The sequence below is a fragment of the Mytilus trossulus genome, chromosome 4, assembly GCF_036588685.1.
Source record: "Mytilus trossulus isolate FHL-02 chromosome 4, PNRI_Mtr1.1.1.hap1, whole genome shotgun sequence".
NCBI classification, from domain to species: Eukaryota; Metazoa; Mollusca; class Bivalvia; order Mytilida; family Mytilidae; genus Mytilus; species Mytilus trossulus.
The window spans coordinates 74,233,270-74,254,788 of NC_086376.1; the positions used below are offsets into that span (position 1 = coordinate 74,233,270).

Consider the following 21,519-nt stretch of genomic DNA (forward strand, 5'->3'; position numbering starts at 1 on the left):
GGTATTTTTTTTATGTTAGTACACCTTTGCTGTGCATTATCCTGATTATAGCACAGTAAGAACAAAGAGATTTTACCCATTCCATGTGTTAAGTCTCTTTTTGAATTCTTCGAATTTATTCAGTGCAATCTGCATATATTGCCCGAGAGTATTTTAAGACGTCTTTCGTTCTTGAAATCGTTTCATCGAACGAGTATGCATTATCATTTTATTGTCGAAATGATTATTAAAATAATTAACCTGCATGCTTCATATATTTTAGTTTTACTTTATTAGAAATGAAGAAGAGAGTTGCAAATGACTGTCAGGAGGTGTGTAATCTTCTCTCAAATGACTGTCAGGAGGTGTGTAATCTTCCCTCTTTGTTTCAGTGTTTCTATTCGAATACCAAAAAACAGTCAGCCATGGTTGGTCTTTTTTCTTGTTGACGGAACCAATATATAAGTGGGCAATCAATACTGAAAGATTCTAGAGGAATGTAAGCTGTCATTTGCATTTTCTATAAGAAGATATTACTTGAATTGTATCTGTATTATTGGATAAAATAAGACACGAAAATTTCTTTCAGTAATGTTATTAATTTAAAAAAAACACCAAAACATTAAGAATATTAAGGTCGCAGGACACATGAAAAATACACATTCGGTATTCAGATTTTTTTATTTATCTTTTTGTAAACAATCCTTGATATAAAACTGAGATCAGCTGATACATTCTATTTATAGGTTGATACCCGAAATATGTGTATTAGTGTCATCTATTCACTGGTTGTTGATAGTCTACTATGACTTGTTTCTTTACAATACAATTTCTGATTCTTAAAGAAAGACTCAGACTTTGCTTCAAGGTGAGACTATTTTTTTTAATGTTTTAAAGAGTCCTCAATTCTTTTAACAAGAAAATAGAAATGCCTTAATTTCTTCAATCATATCCCTGTTTTTGTCGATCCCAGTTGAGTATGTTTATTTGCCAATCCATCCCACATATCTTGCAGTAAATCTAAATTGTATATTTTGTTATTTTGCTGAACTATTCTTTTACATAACAATGTTTTTTTTCTGTGTTAAACAATTTAAGTCGATAGTATTTTGATATGAACAATTGCCATATTCCTATACTACATTGGGTCATATAGTATTTTAGCATGAAGTATTGCCAAATTTCTATACTGTATAGATTTATTTCCGACATAGTATTAAATAACTCTTTAACAAAAGAGTAGTTATCTATGTCATATAGTTTTCCGAAAATATCCTACTTCTTCTTTCAAATTCCATGAATTGGAGTGTTTCAAAAAAATATGGAACAGCTATTTCAATCAAATATATAATATATGCGTCGTGCATTATGGGTAACATTTTCTCCTACGACGATGGTTTGTCCAGTTAAGTAAGGTAATTTATGTTTCATTATAATGATACAAGTACGTTTTTTTTTTTACCAAATTTAAAAGTAATTAAAAAAGAGAGAAAAAGTAATAATCTAACATAATGTGATAAATATGTTTGTTTATACTAGTATTGGTTAAACCGTTTAATCTTTTAAAAATCTTTTGAAGTGCGTTATATTATACATAAAATATGATAACATACTAACGTAATAACACACAAATAATAATTGAATAATATTTCAAATACAGCAGAAAAATTTGTAGATTATTAAACAGAAAATATAGTTAACTTATCATCAGAGTCGGTGGTTTCCTCTGAATTCGTGTGTTTTCTTGTTTTCTTTGAGTTTACTTTTGAATTAAAAAAACAGAATAACATTTTCTCTTTAAACGTGTACACAATAAAAGTTAGCTGTAAGTTATGAAATTCAGTGTATTTAGAATTGATTGAAAACCCGTTCTGAATCAGTAGAATTTTATATTATATGTGTATTTTGTTGATTACTTTTACTCTTTATGCAAAATCAATTACACCTTTCATTTATTTTATTTTTTATTTGAACTGGATGTCATAAACCAAAAGACAAACAAGAAGATGGGGTCTACTTATCAATTTGGTACCCTAGAATATGAGTATAATGATAATGGTTACTAACGGTCCATGTTCTGTGTATTCTTTCAAAAGAAAACCAGTGCTTCGGACGCATGAAAATTTCTAACGATCTTTCCCCCCTTTTTTTAATAAACATTTACATAGCAAAACTTTGCTGTAGTGTGCAATCAATGAATATGAAGGTATGAAAATGTGATATGATTGGCAGCGAGACAACTGTAACTATCAACCATGCAGATTAAAAACAGGCCCGATGTAAAAAAAAAAGTGAAACAATTAAATATGAAGTACATTGTACATTTTCAGGTAAAGACAGTTTTGTACAGCAACTGATATAAACAGCAACTGATATAAGTAATTGTTCCACAGATGATTCATTATTATCCTTACTAACCAATTCTAAACAGTCAAAATATTGACTAAAAGGTAAGAAGGTAAGATTTTCCGAAAATACATAGTCAACTAATTAATTGTGTTATCTGGGACAAAGTCTACCTGGATTTTTTTAATTGCGCATCAAATAAAATCCTTCAGAAACAGATTCGTTTTAATCAAAATAAAATATTTTTTATGCCGATCATGTTGAAAGTCTTCCAGAAGCAACATAATTCTGACTACATTATAAACCAATGAAATTGTATGTAGGATTTCATAACTTTTGGATTACCTACTCCTGTGTCCAAAAATAAAGAAAACCCCACGATATTTTTAACGCAAATGTGATCTCACACTAGGACAGGTTATAATTAAATGACCATTCAAAAATCACAGTGTATATGAACCTTCTATTTATACTTTGCCAATATGGCCATATGACTAATTTGGTCAACGAAGGTATTCCTACTCCTACTATACTTAGTTACTTTCGGTTTGAAGTCGAGTACACTGATGACGATGATAAAGCTCTCGTTTAGAAATTAGTGACAATATCTCTTCTAACAAAAGTGTTTGAGATGCATGTAACAGTAATCTTTTAGAAACACGGGAAAATATCGCTCAAAAAGGAGAGTGTACTTGAATTGAATACGCCTTATACTCTTCTTTTTTCTGTATATATTTCATGCTCAAATAATGTTTCAATTTTGTTTATAAAAATTTAAGTACGTAAGTAAACAGTACACACTTATTTCACAAGGTTCTTCAAGCATCAAATTCCCCATTCGTAAAGCAATACATGTTATTTTGTGAACTTCAGTTTAGATCGGTGCAAATGATATGAAATGATAAAAAAGATACCAAAAGAGGCAATTGATAAAGTCTCCAAGAAATCAACTCCATTACCAAAGTTAAAATGCACTGAAAAAATTGTGTGCGTTCAATGAAGCTAAACCATACAATACCTATGCCAGAACTCAGAAGTTCTAAAAAAAAAAATTTTTAATAGGTTCCTACATGACAAAATGTGAAACAATAAAGATATGTTAAGTAAATTATCAAGTGACGATTAATTGAATATTTGATATTAAACGCCACTTTCAACACTATAGTGATATTTCGTAGGTAGATTTTTTATTGGTGAAGGCAGCCAGAGTGGCTAAACTGAGAAACACCAACCTCTTGTAGGAAATTGACAATCTTAGTATATTTTGATTTGAGTCGAGGTCATATGACCCGTGCGGGATTCGAACTCACAACCTCGTTGTTGACTGGCTAGTGATACAGTAGTCTGACAACTTAGACTACTCAGTCACCGAGGCTCCATTAGGTAAAGACAGTAATGTACTGACTGATAAATAACAAAAAACAAGTTGTGGCACATATGATGCTCTCGACCCAATGGTCCTACTGATCATTTTAAAATAATCAGGCTACGTATATCTAGGTATTGCACTGAATCCATTGGATTTTGGATACATATTGATGAATGTGCTAGTCTGAAATACAAGATGTTTTTTATAAGTTGTTATTGGCTTTGAACAAACTTCTTTGTTTCCAAATAAAAAAAAACATTCTTTGCAGTTTTGCAAATCGACATGAATTGACTTTCAGTTCATTTATTAGCAATATCAAGTAAAGAAAAATGTATTATAGAGTGTGTTTGAAATTAATAGTTTCACAGAAAGTACTTTATTTAGAGTATCTGACAGTGTACTTTAGGTATTGAGGATAAGTTTCCGTATTCGCTTGAATTCATTTTCAGCTATTGAAAAAAGTAGTTTAAGTCATCATTTGTTAAAGACGACATCATTTATTCACAAAGTGTTTTCACTGACCACCGGCCACCCACACCCCCCTTCCCTCTTAACTGAATTTAGGGAAAATTGATTGACCAATATAGATATATGTAAACCCGATTTTGGATAAACAGAACTTGCAGCAATTTTCACCCCCGTCCCAAACTATTTGATTTAAGTTTTTTTTTTATCTTTTGATGTCGTCTCTTATTCGTCCAATGATTTACTATATCACTATATTATCACGCTCTCAATAGGAATGTTGATTATGTGCCCCGCCTTTTGCGAACAAACCAGCATACATAATCACTTATAACATTCTGATTTTATTTTTATTGATAACTGATTTCGTTTTTATTTATTTCATCTTTTATAAAACATGGAATAAGAATTCACGCTTTTCCGCAAATGTTAAAAAAAAAAGGCAACCAAAGAGATATGGAACGAAATGAAACTAGATATTAAGGACAATTTCCGGTGTTATAATTTGCTTCACAAATTGAGGTTGTGACAACGAATGAAAAGTTTTATTTCCGCTATCTGTTCATATTTAGGTATGTTAAAATGTCAATTACCTAGTTGCAGTTTTGGTTTAACATTTAAAATCCTTACAACGATTACTGCAAAATATAACAAATTATAAACATAATTACGGGAATCCGTTTAATTTGAATAAAAAATATAAACCCCAAGGTCAACTATTTAGATGTTTTGATTTATCATTACCAAATAAAAAAAATATATATGTTTTAGGTGAAAATATGCAATTATGTCCATAAAACAAATCGCGTATTCTAAACTGCTCTTATGCCCTTAATGCATACAAATCCGATAGTTAACACTTTTCTATAACTACTGAAGTATTCTTAAGGTCTCACGGTATCATGGTTGCCTCGAGTATGGTAGGCCGTGTGATCGATCTCGACCGGGTCAAGTAAAAACTAGAACATAGGTATTTGCTGCTTTTCCGAAATAAAATATTAAGGAATAAAAACAACAATGGGGTCGGCTCTTAGTAAGAACAGGTTCTCCTTGAAGCGCAACATATATTCTTCTGGTTGTTAATTACCTGATGGCCTTGAAAGTAGAACCGTCTAGTTCTATTTTCTGACATATCAACCATCCCCCTTTAATCTTAATAAGTGTGGTAATAAAATGTAGATAAAAGAAAGAAAAAACGCTGTATTTTTTTTCTTCATGAAATGCACTTTGTTCTATAAAATGGTACAATAGCCTCTTGATATGACATTGAGCATGCAATCTTATATTCTAATATCGGTTGCTGTACTTCACAGTAGATTTCATACATCAGTAGACACTGACAATTACCTTTAGTCATAAAACATAGTGTAGTATTTACAAGTACTTTTTCATTCATAAGTTAAAAGATCAATAACCGGAGATTTTCCCATGCTATATTAAGCACTAGGTGAAATCCGTTATATACTTATAAACCGCGAACTTATATGCATGACATATATGGATAGATTAAAAGTGGAAACTTTCAGTTTCATTTTACTGCGATTGGAGTACCAAAATCAAGCAGAATTTCAGGCATAGGATATAAAAAGATGAAGTGGTAAGTCAATATTTCATTCAAGAAAAAGTAACAACACAAAAATGAGAGGTAAAATCAATGTTGTGTTTATAAATGTGCCTTTTATAACAGGGGCACGTGTATGTAACAAGCTAAAGTGATCTTGCATCAACACTTTGATTCATCCCGTTTCTCCAAAATTTAAAAAATCTCTTCAATACACAGTATGATATTTATGAAAAATAATACATGTAAATATATCTGCTTGTTTTAAGAATAAGATGAATGTTTAAGGAAGAGAAACCAAAACATGAGCTATTTATTTACGTGAATCTAACGGTAAAACTCCTATGTATGATACTTTCTCCATTTTAGGCCTAATCGTGACAGTCGTGTCATCTCTGATAATATGTCTGTACGGAACACCAATAAACCCACCACGATACTGTAATCCTTGCCAGGGTGGTAAATATACGTCACTTATACCAAGACGAGACTATGGTGTGACCAAAGACGCACTATCAAACGAAGTAGTTAATTTTTACCAAGTTCTGAATACAGCGTACACGAGAGAGGTAACTATAAATTCATGTTGAGACGGACAAAGACCGTTTTCTTAACTGTAATCAATGCGCCCAGTCATCATTTAAATAATTTATTTCTATATACACACCATTAAGTTTAAAAGGTGAATGGTTTATACTAAATGCTCTGCTCTTTAAAGTTAACATTTCTGAAACTTGTTTTCGAAAAGTTAATCCTGGATTAGAAAATTTAATATTATTTCTATGAGTGTTAAAGTTTTGTTGTATATACAAAGACATCTTGTCATCGTTGTTTTAATTTCAATGTAAGTACGTAAGGATGTTTTCTTGTAACATAAAATTCTGATTTATTTTATCCAGTCAGCAGCTTTGACACAATCACCGTCAAGGAATGATTTCCGGGATTTAACGACACCATGTCCAATGCCAACAAGACGTTCAATAGTAAGTGTTTTAGTTATTTGACGGGTTTTCTTGGGTTCTCCGCATGTATTTTTTGTACAGAAAAATAAAACCATTTGAATTCGAGAAGGAAAAAAGGGAATTTAAGTCAATAAACACGTGAATAATGTTAAAATATATAATAGTAGAAACATGTATAACTATATTGTTTCACAATTTATTGATTGTAAGAAATCATTAATCATATATGTTCATGTAGAATATTGATAAATCATATTGCTACCAAAATGGTCCAGTATAATTAAGCATTGATTGGGCGCGTGCAGTATATAATGAAAAAGTATATACTTTATTAGGAAAATTTCAGTTTGCCATAAATATATAATTATTACGAAAAAATTTGTCAGAGGTTGCGGAATTATATTACAGATGAAAGAAAATTTTCCAAGAAATCGTTTTGTTAACAGATCTAAATTAATAAATCATCAAAATTTCTACTGATGTTTTTGTTATAATTTCAATGTTAAATATATTTACCAAACGTCCATTTATTATATTTCAGAGAGCCTGGATTACGTGTGTATACAACAAATTATCAGATACTCTTAAAAATGTGACTGACAACTCAATTTATAGTTCAACTTTGAATACCAATGCTATTGTCGCAGCTGGTAGGAAAGTACTTTGCCATTTTAAACTCGTCTTGATACAGACAACAGACAGTCGTGACAGTCACTTCCAGACAGAATTATCAGACAATTCATGCTCACCAATTCCTCAATTGAGGATGGTGACACCAGGTCCAAGATTATTTGATAAGACCTTGGAATCTTTACGAGTTGCCAGAAATATTTTATATAAAACAAATGAGACACTAGTGAGGAATGTTTTAGGTACGTTGCTTCAATTTAGAAGTGAGAGAAGTAGAAGAAAAGGCAATAGAAAAGGGAGAAAAAATAAATGTAAAAGAAGGAAAAACAAAAATAGAAAATGTAAAAGAAGAAATAAAAATAAACTTAAAAGAAAAAATAATAAAAGAAATAATAAAAGAAAAGTCAATCGAAGACGAAATCAAAATAGAGTCAATAAAAAGAAGTCGAATAGCAAAAGTAAAGTTAAAAGTGGTAGAAAAAATATTGTTCATTAACATCTGAATCAGGAAAATATTCAATTCCTTTCTAGTCATATATTGTTTTGGGCATTTTGTTAACTTTTTATTTTTAATTCTCCAATTTATACTGCCGGTATTAGTTTTAACTAACGTAGCACAAGTTATTTTTTAATACAATTAGCGATAACTAACTAGTCACACTTTTAAAGTTATATCTATTGTACACTTGTAGTTAATAACATTTTATACTATGTACTAATATTTTTTATTTAGATTTATTTATGAGCTTGGTAAATAGCAGTGCTTCGAGTGTGTTCATAGATGAATTTAAGATGTTTTTCACAGTAACGGTGACGCACTTTGTATTTCTCCCATCTATATTTTTCCTCTTCTCTAAAATGTAGATCACTATATAGGAAGGGATATTTCTATTTCTTTGTTTTGTTGTTTTTGTGTGTTCTTTTCGGTGTAAAAAACTTGTTAAATTGACTTGTTTAAAATGAATCAATGGACGTTCAAGTAAATACTTTCATCATTTGGGGAATTATTGGAGATATTTTATGCAATGCTCTAAAGAATAAGTGCTTTAATAACATAGCTTTGAGTCATAGATATACTCTCATTTTCATGGGACTTTCTTACAAAAAGTAACGACAAAAAGTTTAACGTTTTCAATGTGTTTAGCTCAAATAAAAACCGATACTTTTAAACATGAAATAGTCACTATCCCTTTCTATGGTACCATGTATTTTCACATTAGCTTGCAGACATACACATGTAGTTATTAATATATATGTAGTAATTATAATCATGCTTACAAATATAATCTTTTCCTGTGTGTTTTTAATCTTATATTTAAATATATGTATTTGTACTAGCTATTTTAAAAGTATTATGTTGTGCCATGGCTTATTTGTTATGCAATCCTTAATAGAGTTTGCTTATATTTTTTTTTACAAATCTTAAATGAATTATAAATTTTTAAATAATTTCCTTTAATATTTTTTTTTTCTAAATTATGTTATGATTCATATAATTACCAACAGGTTAAAAGTTACATTTTATTTTATTCATGACTCATAAATCAAAATGTCATCAGTTTAAACTTTGTTTAAATCAAATTTTTCCTTTTAAAATGATTTATTCTTATTAAATTGATACAAGGCACAATACTTAATGATAATGTAACTCGCATAATTTCCCCGTTTGAAACATTTTTTGTAACATGCATGGTTATTTTTTAAGTTTCAGATTTCTAATACTTTAGCTGGAAGACAAAGAAATATGGCGATTGACTTACAAGTTGTGATTTTTTATTCAATGATGTATCAATTGTATTTGTGATATGTACAGACAGTCGTTTTGCATTTATATTTTGTGTTCATGATATGCATTTATGATGTTTTTTTGTGGATCTCTTCTTTATTTACAAAAGAGATTGTTTTTTATTTGTAAAATTTATCTGTATTGATTTTAAAACAAAAATTCCACAGAAGCGGATTCATTGTTTGCTGTCTAACATTAAGTGGCACCCGATAACATCTTTTTAAGTGGCGCCTGGGAACGTTTACATTAAGTGGCACCCGAGAACGTCTTTTAAGTGGCGTCTTTTTCAACATTTCAAGCGGACCTCTGATTGGATAAAACTACATAGATTTATGAATCAACTTTCATACGATGTTGTGAACCAAAACTTAACTGTATTACATCTATATATGGAATAGAGAGCAAACCGTGTGTCCACTTTTGTGGGATTATATTATATATGTGCATCTTCCATTATCACGTGATAATGATTTGACTATTATATTGGTCAAGACCTATCCTGTAGGAATACCGTGTAAGCTCTAAGAGCTGTATCCGTTCATATCATATCAGGGAAACATGTTTTTGTTTATAATAGTTTTCTAGGAAATTGTTGTTTATATATGTTTTACGTGATATTGAATAAATTTATTATTTACATGTAAAAGAGTTATACTTTTTATTTATATTGATGATTGTAAAAAATAAAAACTAGAATCTATATATAGATGTAGGAAGATGTGGTATGAGTGCCAATGAGACAGCTCTTCATCCAATTAACAATTTATAAAAGTAAACTAATATAGATCAAGGTACGGCCTTCAACACGGAACATTGTACAAGTTTAATTGAAACTTAAATCTACACTGAATCAGAATATGTGTACTAGTTCACATAGCATAGTCCATGTATCAAAAGACAAAGTATAATAAATCAATGGGAACATTATATCATTAATAACCACAATGTTAAGCAGCGTCACGTGAATGCAATCTATGGTGAATTTGCTTGACGAATTAGTTGTTTTGTGTATCAGAGTCGTTTGATTCTGAAAAATGATTTCCGAAGGCTTCTTCACAGCATCAATACGCTCTTGACCCGCATGACTTTTAGCATACCCATGATATCTAGCCGCGAAAGTTGCTTAACCAATGATGATGTTCGAATTTCGCAACTGCATTTTGATTTTTTTAACACTTCAGTGAGTTTTTTTTTATATATAGTTTGTTCTTATATTGTGTTATTAAAGCACTGTTTTGTGAAGGTTAGAGGGATTACTGTATAATTGATAGTTCTAATGTTTGAATGTCGTCTGGTTGCCTACATCAGCTTCATTTAAACTTTGGTAGATATTTTTCTCATTGGCAAGAATATCACATCTCCTTATTTTTATTTTTGCGTTTTGTGGACTGTTGCTTGTCCTGTCATCCTTTTACTTCCCGTCAGATTTTAAAAGGCGTATGAATACACGAAAATATTACCGTAATCAACAGAAAAAGGAGTTGCCAACAATAATGGAGGTAAACTTAGTAAAAGTAGTTTAAATGCATACTGTATTGGATGAATAATTTATTGAATAAAATTGAGATTGGAAATGGGGGATGGGTCAAAAAGACAATGCAACAACCCGACTAAATCGAGAAAATAGCAAAATCCATAAATGTGTTGTATTGAATGCATAATTTAATGTAGACTATCAATATTATATATATATATTTTTCTCTCCTAGAATAGTATTTATTCAAAAATATCATAACAAATGTGAATTAGCATGCGATTTTTCTAGCTACCTGTCGTGTAAAATTGCCAGAAATTTGCATACATTGTTCATGAAAGAACACATTTTGGGGGATAAAATGAAATTTTATGTGATAGAATTTTAAAATAAAATATAAGAATTTTAAAATAAAATATAAGAACTTTAAAATAAGAAAATATAAGAATTTTAAAATAAAATATAAGAAGATAGTTTTTATCATTTGCTAAAGAGAACAAAAAGATAAATGATCTCACCGAAATGTTTTTATCATGCTACAAACAAGAAAGAAAAAGTAGTAGGTCCTGTAAGGGCCGATTTTGGCATCAAATTTCAGGTTCATGATTTAACGAAGGATTTTGGACACTATCTAAACACTTAAGTGTCTATTTCGATTGATTCAATAATTATATGTGAAAGATTTTAACTGATTTAGTCATTAAAAACGCTCCAATTCAAGCTTAGACATAATAAATCTATCAATTAGGCCAAAAAGTGCACTTTTTAGATGTTTTTTTCTCAAATAGAAGTGGCCGCATCCGTGTTCATCCTCAACCTTTAGATATGTTATGTATTATCATCAAATACAACTTACATTTCAATATTATGAATGAACACGAATGCGGCTACTTTTATTTAAGACGGAAACCGTTTGAAATTTAACTAAAATGCTAAAATTGTGAAGATTTCAGTAATTTAGAATGACTTAATGATGCTTGTACCCAATATATGTGCATTGTATTGTCTAAAACAGCCCATATTTATGTAGCAAAAGCATTCTACTTTCCAGTAAATAGCTAAAAGATCACAATTTCACAATTTTTTAAAACTGCTATATTTTGGGGCCAAAAAGGAGTCTTACTGAACCTACTCCTTTCACTCTAATTCCAGTATAAAAAAAATACTATAAGAGTTATCTCCTCTTAAAGGAATCTGATGTACAGTAGTTGTCGTTTGTTTATGTAATATATACGTGTTTCTCGTTTCTCGTTTTGTTTATATAGATTAGACCGTTGGTTTTCCCGTTTGAATGGTTTTACACTAGTAATTTTGGGGCCCTTTATAGCTTGTTGTTCGGTGTGAGCCAAGGCTCCGTGTTGAAGGCCGTACTTTAACCTATAATGGTTTAATTTTTAAATTGTTATTTGGATGGAGAGTTGTCTCATTGGCACTCACACCACATCTTCCTATATCTAGTTAAACAGAACAAACATATGGTATTTGTTTAAACATTTTGGAAACTCATCATTATGCAATAAATCACTTATTTTTTGTCATTCATTTATATTGCAAATCTATCTCAATATTTACAGATATAAGCAAAGAACTAGACCAATTTATATTGTGATAATCTTTGCCGATTTGGCAATGAATATTATTGTTTTGCTATTTAAAAATACATGTATGTTGATGATTTTGACAAGAAATAGTATAATTGGCATATTTAATCAATGATGACTCTTTACTTAAAAAGTGATGAATATTTCATTTTTCATCGGAACAATTATATCCCGGATATATATATAAGTATGATTAACATAGTTTCGTTTGTTCTAGTTTTCTAACCCTTCACCTATAGTACTACAGCACTAATCGACACGATGAACAATATAAATATACGGCACTCTTTTTGTTTCCTCATTGTTAGGATACTTGTAAATTATTCAGCCTATTTTTTATTGATAAATACAATGCAAATATATTGTTATAACGTCATTGAAAAAAGATGTCACACATATGATTGGTCCATCATGAGACCTGTTTCAACAATCGGACCATGTCACGACAATGATAAAGCCATTCAATGTATACTTGCTACATTTTCGATTATTGAGGGTTTTATTCTTTCAAAATTCATCATTAAGTTTGACAAATGAGTTTTTGGTATCTCCAAGTTAGTATATTTGCCAATCCTATTCATACAGATATTTTTTCTAAATATTTTTTTGGGCTGGATATGACTAATTATGATATATACATGCATCTTATTGTTTTTAATCCATTCTTGCGGTTGGAGAACTTGGAATAATATGAAACGAATTCCTGGTGATTATGTTGTTAAAAAACTTATCTAACTAATGCATGCATATTCAAACTAAGTCTTTTGTGCACGTTTCTACCAATCTATACGAAGCTAAAACGTGATAATCACCTAAAACAATTCACACCGAAAGAAAATAATTACTACTTATTAACTCGAAGTACATGTATAAAGATCGCGACTCTGATAAACAAACAGTACAGCGAGATACTAGTAAGCATACACTGTAAAAATAGTGTTTAGAATTTAAACGTGTTGCAAGACTTATGTGCTGCGGAAAGTGTTTAATTTCTAAACATTAAAAACTAAACATGTTTTGGTTCTCAGCACTTCGCACTAAACATGTTTAGGCTGTCAGCACTTCGCAATAAACATGTTGTTGTGCTAAACATGTTTAGCTACATCGTCAAGTATAAGAAGCTAAACGTGTTTCAATTCTAAGCACTTCCAATATTTAGACACTTTCCTAAACACGTTTAGAATAACAACACATTTAGGCCGAAAACGGCATGCATACCACGTGCTAATTTTTGAGCTGGAAGAAGGAACAAAGAACCCGAAGTCAAAGGCCACGTTGTTTACTTCTGACCATAACTGATCGTAACTTAACTGTTTCAGGAAGGTAAGGAGTTATAATTATACTGATTTTTATTTTGTACTACCAATTTTAAATGATTATTGACAGTTATAGGTATTATTTACAAGTACACTACCGTATAGTCAATGCAGGAGAAGAAAAAGGGGGAATCATCCCACGAAACATGTGCTTGTAAGAGCATTTAGTGTTCAAACTATCTTGTGATGGATAAGAGTTGTTTAATGTTCTATCATACAAGCTAGCACTTATTATTTTATATGTATATATTCTTGGAAAGGAGTTTGTGAGGACAATTTTCATTTGGTATACTCCTCGGCAGATTATAATGGAACATGAAGGGAATTAAACGGAATCTGCCGAGTGCATCATTTGCAAAACCAGTGTCATAGCGAGTTCATTGTTTTAGTAAGCACTTCCTAAATGCACAATCAACATTTGTTGAAATAAATTAAAAGATGCTTGTTTTTCTTCAATAATTATAAGCGGTTGTGCTTTCTTATAGTTTTATTGATATGTATTGTTTTATTTTAGATGAAAGAAGTGCAGAGTAAATCATTTGTCTTGACATGCTAAAAGATGAAATAATGCACAGTAGCAACTATATTGCTAGGTAAGAATCCGAAGTGTATTTGATTTTATGAATGTCAATATATATTTGATCAAATGAATATTTAGCATGAAAAGAAGTTTTGTATTAAAAATATCAATTGACTCATCAGTACATTTATGCTTTTATACCACGGTTCTAATGTTGTTATCTTGTTCTCAAATCATGCCATTGCTTTTTGGTGTTTTAGTTCGTATACATTTATTTTTAGATTAATTCTACTTAGTTGCTTTTCTATCTTTCAGGCCAGTGACCAGCAGTTGGGTACTAAGAAAGGAGAAGCTCTTATTGACTTTTAAAATGAAAACAGGACATGTTCAAATTGTTTTGATTGGTCAATATTATGTATATGTACGTTGATATGAATTTATGATTTTATATTTGATTCTGTTCAATGATTAACTGGAAATAAACAATTACATAAATTCCTTTGTTTCATATGTTGTAATTTTGTTTTTAATCCAGGAATTAGTATAATAATAATTTCATTTCAAAAGTTCTAGACTGTTTAATGAATATTTGAAATGAAGAAACAATGCAATAGTCGAATGTCGACAATTGAATTAAAGAAAATACTCATTCAGATTGAAAAGGTTTTAGTCACAATCAATTTGATTTTGAATTCCAGTTTCTTAGTTTGATGCGTTTTGCTCCTTTTGTGATGGTATGAAAACATGTAGTATTGAGAGCCATCATACGTTTTACAGTCTAGCTTTCCCGAATATTAGTTTATTTGAGGTCTAATGAAGTAACGGCTTATCGTATTAAAACGATAAACATGTTTCTTCACGACCCAAAAACATGTTTACATTCAAAACTCTTCACAACTAAACGTGTTTCCTGAAAAAACACTTCAGAGCTAAACATGTTTCAGATACAACACTTTACAACTAAACATGTTTACAGTCTAAGCACTTTTTAGCAAAACATGTTTCTAGTCTTAAGCACTTTACATCTAAACATGTTTACAGTCTAAGCACGTTTAGGCTGTAAGCACATTAAATATTAAACATGTTTAGATTTAGAACATGTCAAAAGTCGGTTTCACAAATGTGTTTAGGAAAGTATTTAGGCTCTAAACACATTTTTTTAGAGTGTATGTATTATTTCAATACAGAGTGATGTTTATTTGATTTTATTTTTAATTCCAACGCGTTCCTATTTGTTGTTTAAACTTTGACAAAATAGTTGTTTTTGATTTTGGTGTGTTCAAAATTTTTCATTCAGAATCGGTTTTTTCGGCGTTAAACTTTTTCTTCAAAATCATCTGCGCAGTGCGATTACAGAATTTCTGCGAGTGGTCATGATATATTCACGACATACGTCAAGCTCTTTAACAAGTTATCGCAAATACTTCAATTGCATTAAATTTCCTGAGGGATCTTCTTTTAAAACGGTAGTCCCTAGAGAGGACATGTCACTTACCTAGGTCTTTGTTCATATTCAAAAAGGGACACTTTTACATGGTAGACTAGAATTTCACATATTACTAAAATCATTTTATTTGATGTTTAAAAAATCAAGATTAAAGGCAAAAATGATTTTTTTTTTGTAAAATTCATCATTTAAAGTCAATCACTCTTATAAAGGATCGTCTGACATTTGTAGATGGACAGTGTGTAATCTAAACATGTTAAACATTCTATCCATGTCAGATTGAGGCTGTTTATAACGGGTTTCAATATAAAAGACATAATTTGCCGTACATTCCTATTTTTGTGCTAAGCCATGTCGACTATTTTGCTTAGCAGGCGAGGTCATCGGACACATGTACACCAATCAAGATTGTAGTTTTACAGGAGAACATACTGTGAAACGACTTCTTGTCTACACATGAGTTAACACTGCCGAAATAATAATTAGTTGATGCCTTTCAGGAGCTGTTGCACTAAAATGATTTTAGCTCTTTCTCATGCCAGGGTTGAGAAAAAAGGGGAAAACACAGAGAAATAGAAACAGTAAACGGTAAAAATTATCAACAAGAATAGATATGTATGTGTATGGGCGTAAAGACGAAATTGCAAGTCAATTTCATATAAATGGTATTGACATTGAATTTCGATTTACCGAATTTGTTTGTATAATGGTCAAAAATAAAATTCATGTAGCGAGATATAGATAGAGAATCATTAAAAACGGGAAAATTATAAGCAATCCAGGATCAAAAAAGGGATCCGATTCATGCATTATATTCTCTACCCTATTGTTAGAGAACGTTCAGTGTTAAGCATGCACTTATTTATCGAGACGAGCAACACGAGGTCTTTATAGATCCCAGTAGTATTTCTGCGGATCGAAGGATTGAATATTGGTAAACATCCTTCATGCTCGAATAAAAGGATGTGACAAGAACCACAGTCTTTAGGGAACAAATACATGAAATAAGCGGTAGAAACAATTTCAGGTGAATTAAATTCATATCAGAACCATTTTCAAATAGTTAAAAGTTGATTGCTTAGTCTATATACATTTTGTGTAGTTCCGAATACCATAAAACCCTCTGCCGAATTCATAAAAAAAATAGTAAAATATGTGCTAATTACAATTTGATATTTCTTAGTGAAGAATCGCGTACGATTGTGATGTGTTTTAATTAATAGCTTGGAATCATTATTTCGAGGCAAGAGAATGTATATGCATTACAATTACTCAGGCGTGTCGTAACTTCCGCATTCAGCTATTCTATTATATTCATGTTAGTCCCTTCTAATAATACTTTGACAAATGATGAAAAATACAAAATAAATGTAACTAAACAAAAAGAGATGATTGACCATAGGTTCTAGTATACAAATATTCGTTTTCGATCCCTGTTTCATATCTCCTTATTTTATATTCGAATATATCTGTCAACTTTTACCTGGCTATTTAAAGTTCTATTCTATTTAAAGTTTAAAAATTCCAGATTTTAAACGCCTGTTTACACCTATGTGTATACTATGAGTTAGAAGCCTTTGAGAATTTTCACTTAATAGCAAATGCTGTTGAAAAAGTCTCCTTTGTACCAAAACCCAGAGATTTGGTTATTTAAAATGATGCCAATTTACAAGTAAGTATCAAACTATCAGAACAAAATCAAGATGAAAGGTAATAGATCTTTCTTAGCAGAGTTTTCTTAGATTAATACCAAACCATTGGTCATTAGATATTCATTTGTGATATCATAATCTTATTTGGCATGACCAAGCTCATATAATTTTTTGACAATTTTCATTCTATATCTTCGTCATAGATATAATGTTTATTTTTTTCTGTTTTTTTTTATCATGTATAACATTGACTAAAATTAAAGTTACACTTTTTTATTTACAGCTATATCAATCTGTGCAGTTGCTACATGTTTTGCCTGTCTCAATTCTAATCCAATCACAAAGACGGACTTTGGAGTAACTGTTGACGTAGTCGCTCATGATGTAACAATACTACTGAATTATCTCAATTTAACATTTCAAAAAGAGGTAGACTTTATGTTTATTATATGTATATATCTCTGAATAACATAAGTATAACGAATCGTACATTAATGTCATCTCGTTTTGATAGCCCATTGTTTCAAATTTTTGGGAGAATTTCATGTTATGAAGCGTTTCCATTAATAACAGAATGGATGACACTCGATATTTTATAAATGGTGTGTATTAATTCACTAGCAAAAAAAGTACATTAAACGTATACACCAGTAGTAGAATCATTATCATAAAAATGCTATAATTTCAAATAGCAGATTATTTAGAATCAAAGCACTTTAAACTATTGGTTTTATGCCATTTTGTTTTGTGTACTGTAATAGGTCCATGATGAAACTCATCATTGATATCTGGATTAAATATTTTGTACGCCAGACGCGCGTTACGTCTACAAAAGACTCATTAGCGACGCTCAAGTAATAAAAAACGCCGAATGGAAGGTCTATCTAATTTAACTGAATATATATATCAGTCGTACTTATGTATATCTTGTTTCATAATTCGATTAAACATCAGCCCAACAATGTTATATCTGTAAATTTGCTTTCATATATATTATAGTGTGAAGCCATAATCTTACTTTTATATTATCGTATAAACAGTTAATTAAACATAATTATACTTTAATGAGTAAAACAGTGATGTCTGTAAGTCATGATAAAATTTGGTTAAGTTTTTTAAGCACCTATAAATAATATATAACTTTACCATCTTTTAATTCAATTTTGTTTTATTTCAGTCGAAGCATCTGACAGTGAAATTGCAAAGCCGTGAAAAACAGCTAAATTGTACATTTTCAAATAAAAACGACGACGATAAGGTAATTGGGGATATATATCTAATCACAATTTTCATGCTGTAAAAGGGGCACTAGCTGTCATATTTAATATGCTTACCAATTGACTCAAAATCTTATATTTCACGGATTTATAACATGCTAAAACGTACATCCAAATTACAACCAATCTGAAATATTCTGTTTACTTTGCATGTACTCGAAAATATTTTTAAGAATTTCGTGTGTATTTTAGTCTAAACGCCACCTAACTCACTTTCCAGATGACCACTTGGGACTGCTGATTGTCATATAACCCCACATAACTAACTAATATGTTAAACTCCACATATATATTGAAATCACTAGAGGATAGCTGCCTATTATCATAAAATAGTGTTGTTGTTCTCTGCCTTATTAGACTTTCATTTATTAGGTGTATACATGAGATCGTTGATTTCTTGATTGAATCGTTTCACATTTAGTAATCCGTTAACAGCTCGATTTACTTCTCCTTGGTTTGCGTAATATTGATAAAGCCCGTGTTAAGTTACTTTTTGCATCTTTGTAGGCGCAAAAATACAGATAATTATGTATAAACCAAAACCGCTAATTTCGGGTATTAAATTATAAGTCTGGTACCTTTGATAACTATTTACACCACTGGGTCGATGCCACTGCTGGTGGACGTTTCGTCCCCAAGGGTATCACCAGCCCAGTAGTTAGCACTTCGGTGTTGATTTGAATATCAATTTTATGGTAATTTTTATAAATTTCCTATGTATAAAAGTATGATTTTTTCAGAATACTTTTATTCCAGTGAGAGATAACCTTGGTCGTATTTCGCACAACGTTTTGGAATTTGGGGTCCTCAGTGCTCTTCAACTTTGCACTTGTTTGGCTTTATAACTATTTTGATCTGAGTGTCATTGTCTTATGCAGCCTGGTACCTTTGATAACTACTAACACAGTTTTATAGTTGCTTCATATCTAGTTGTTGATTTTAACAAACATAGTTAAAACAAATAAGCCGACACATGTTGGTTACAGTAGCTAAGAGAGTTTAAATGTACGATCAGAGTTGATCGATGAATAAAGAGTTAAAAAATGGTTTATTTCCTAAACATTTTTTTAAAATAAGCAAACAAAATATAAATGCATATCATATATCTGAGAATGGAAAATGGGGAATGTGTCAAAGAGGTAACAACCCGAACAAAATGCAGAAAACTGCAACCAACTGGCATTCAACGCAGCGAGAAAATCCAGCACCCGGATGCCGGTTTCAGTCTGCTAATAAACAAACACTATGATGTGTACTACTTCAGTGAACATTGACGTCATACTTAACTGCAAAACATATAAATGAACTAAAATCATGTATGTTAAAATAATTTTGTTATCATGTATTTTTATATTTTACAGATTAAATGGATATTTTGTGCATATAATGCAATTTATGACATACTGCAAAGTATCAGAGACAAATATGGATTAAGTTTTGAAACTGCTGAGATAATTACGGCTCATATAACAAAGATTTTGTGCGACTTTAAGTTATATATAATGCAGCTTCAGAATACAGACGATGATATAGTTAAAAGTTTACCGGGATGTCCAAGTAGGAAATGTAAAGAAAAAGAACTTAAAATGCGGGAAATGATGCAGTCATTGAGAGACGCAATAACTATAGTCGGAAGCATAAAAAAAAGTGTTCGACAAGTTTTTGAAGTTGATGAAATGAAGGAAGATATTTTAAAATCAACTGTACAAAACGTTATTCAAACAACAGTGCATAGTATCACACAGGTATCTACGAATTCTGTAATGTCTACTACTGACAAAGGCATATTAGAAAATGTGACTGATGCTTCATTAAAAGACGCAAATGTAACTGCAGAGAACAATGTAAGCAATAGAAAAGCACATCGATCTAAAAGAATGAGAAAAAATAAGAAAAAGCGAAAAAATCGCAAATGTAGGAACAGAAAAGGAAAAGACGAAGTTCGCAAATGTAAAAGGCGTAACAGAAATAGGCGGAAAAATAGAAAAGGCAACAAACTAAACAGAAAACACAGTCGAAGAAATAGAAGAAGAAAGAATTTGAAAAATAGGAAGAAAAATAAAAACAGTTCTTCAAGGAAAGATAAAAGAAGAAACAAAACAAAACATTGATACTGCTTGTAAGATTTCGTTTATCTTCAAATACAATTGATCCTCAATACTAGTCAAAAGTGATTTGCATTTAACCACAAAAATATAGTCAAATAGTTTACTTTTATATATATATGATTGTGACTCTAGAATTTCATTTACTTATCTATTGCATTTCGAAAATCTCAAAAACAATGTGTTCTGAATTATAAGGTGCATATAATGTTCATTATTTTTATTTTTATAGACTGCTAATATGAATATGTATATACTTTTTGTAAAAAAAACTTTATTTTAAAAATTTTACTTTCTGTAATTATTACCAATGTGTTGTATGTTATATATTTTTTTATAAATATGTGTTCAAATAAAATAAACACAGTGCAAATCCTGTCAAAGGAAACGATATCTTGACGAATAGAAGTCTTAAAGCGATTTTCCCCTTATATTTATTTTATAAGAAAAGTTCAAAATATCATTGAAATAGGTTAGATTTTACCATATTTTTATATGTTTCTGGATATGCGATCGAACTTTAAAAACCCAAAGATTACTCTGGACCATAAATATGTCCGAATTCCAGTAATGGGTTTTGGTAATTCTTCGATTTTTATCATGAGAGTGAAAAAATGGAAAATCGTCATTTATCTGTATTTGTGAAGGACACAAGTTGCATTCTGACAGTTATGGAATTCATTTTCTATGGTATGTAGAAAAGAAATAGTTTTCATATTTTTGTAATCCAGTTAGGAATATCATGTAAGCTCTACGAGCTAAATCGTATGTATATATATATGCTTAATTGTTGAGATCTGATTAATTTCCATTAAACAAAAGGTTTATACAATTGTAACAGTTATACATTAATCTAATAAAATATTTTCTATAAAATCTATGTCAATGTTTTTCCTTAAAAATATATTCATATGACTTGTCATAATGATATAAGTACTTCACGAATTCCATTCATTATTCAAATGAAATAGCAGACGCAATGGTTATGAGGAGACTAACAGAAACGAACGTCTAATTACGAAAAATTCG

General features: G+C 30.4%; 2 protein-coding genes and 1 long non-coding RNA gene across 5 annotated transcripts; all 3 read left to right on the forward strand.

The window, feature by feature from the left end:
* Positions 1-5,650: 5,650 nt before the first annotated feature.
* Positions 5,651-9,720, forward strand: LOC134715955 (uncharacterized). 3 transcript variants are annotated; one of them, XR_010106821.1, is made up of 4 exons: positions 5,651-5,756; positions 6,090-6,289; positions 6,620-6,703; positions 7,224-8,655. XR_010106821.1 is itself a non-coding variant. In XM_063578550.1 (4 exons), the coding sequence occupies exons 1-4, from the start codon at positions 6,065-6,067 to the stop codon at positions 9,029-9,031; spliced, it is 654 nt and encodes a 217-aa protein (XP_063434620.1). In that variant the 5' UTR covers positions 5,767-6,064; the 3' UTR covers positions 9,032-9,720. The 3 variants fall into 3 exon arrangements, 2 of the variants coding, with proteins under 2 accessions (XP_063434619.1, XP_063434620.1); XM_063578550.1 differs by lacking the exon at positions 5,651-5,756 and adding an exon at positions 9,018-9,720 and having other exon boundaries at positions 5,767-6,289; positions 7,224-7,554; XM_063578549.1 differs by lacking the exon at positions 5,651-5,756 and having other exon boundaries at positions 5,766-6,289.
* Positions 9,721-13,380: 3,660 nt separating this feature from the next.
* On the forward strand, positions 13,381-14,473 carry LOC134714176 (uncharacterized). The gene is made up of 3 exons (XR_010106506.1): positions 13,381-13,496; positions 14,004-14,082; positions 14,325-14,473. It is a non-coding gene; the product is annotated as an uncharacterized LOC134714176 (long non-coding RNA).
* Positions 14,474-17,159: 2,686 nt separating this feature from the next.
* LOC134716808 (uncharacterized) lies at positions 17,160-21,227 on the forward strand. Its single transcript, XM_063579817.1, has 4 exons — positions 17,160-17,166; positions 17,392-17,537; positions 18,286-18,366; positions 19,747-21,227. Exons 1-4 carry the CDS (start codon positions 17,160-17,162, stop codon positions 20,494-20,496), a joined length of 984 nt encoding a protein of 327 aa, XP_063435887.1. The 3' UTR covers positions 20,497-21,227.
* The last annotated feature ends 292 nt before the right edge of the window (positions 21,228-21,519 follow it).

What these genes read in the sequence shown, in the direction of transcription:
- LOC134716808 (XM_063579817.1), top strand. An exon ending in ATTTAACATTTCAAAAAGAG is followed by an intron (nt 17,538 to 18,285) that starts GTAGACTTTATG and finishes GTTTTATTTCAG; the next exon opens with TCGAAGCATCTGACAGTGAA. An exon ending in ATAAAAACGACGACGATAAG is followed by an intron (nt 18,367 to 19,746) that starts GTAATTGGGGAT and finishes TATATTTTACAG; the next exon opens with ATTAAATGGATATTTTGTGC.
- LOC134715955 (XM_063578549.1), top strand. Translation starts at nt 6,065, where the DNA reads ATGTATGATACTTTCTCCATTTTAGGCCTAATCGTGACAGTCGTGTCA. An exon ending in ATACAGCGTACACGAGAGAG is followed by an intron (nt 6,290 to 6,619) that starts GTAACTATAAAT and finishes TATTTTATCCAG; the next exon opens with TCAGCAGCTTTGACACAATC. An exon ending in TGCCAACAAGACGTTCAATA is followed by an intron (nt 6,704 to 7,223) that starts GTAAGTGTTTTA and finishes ATTATATTTCAG; the next exon opens with AGAGCCTGGATTACGTGTGT.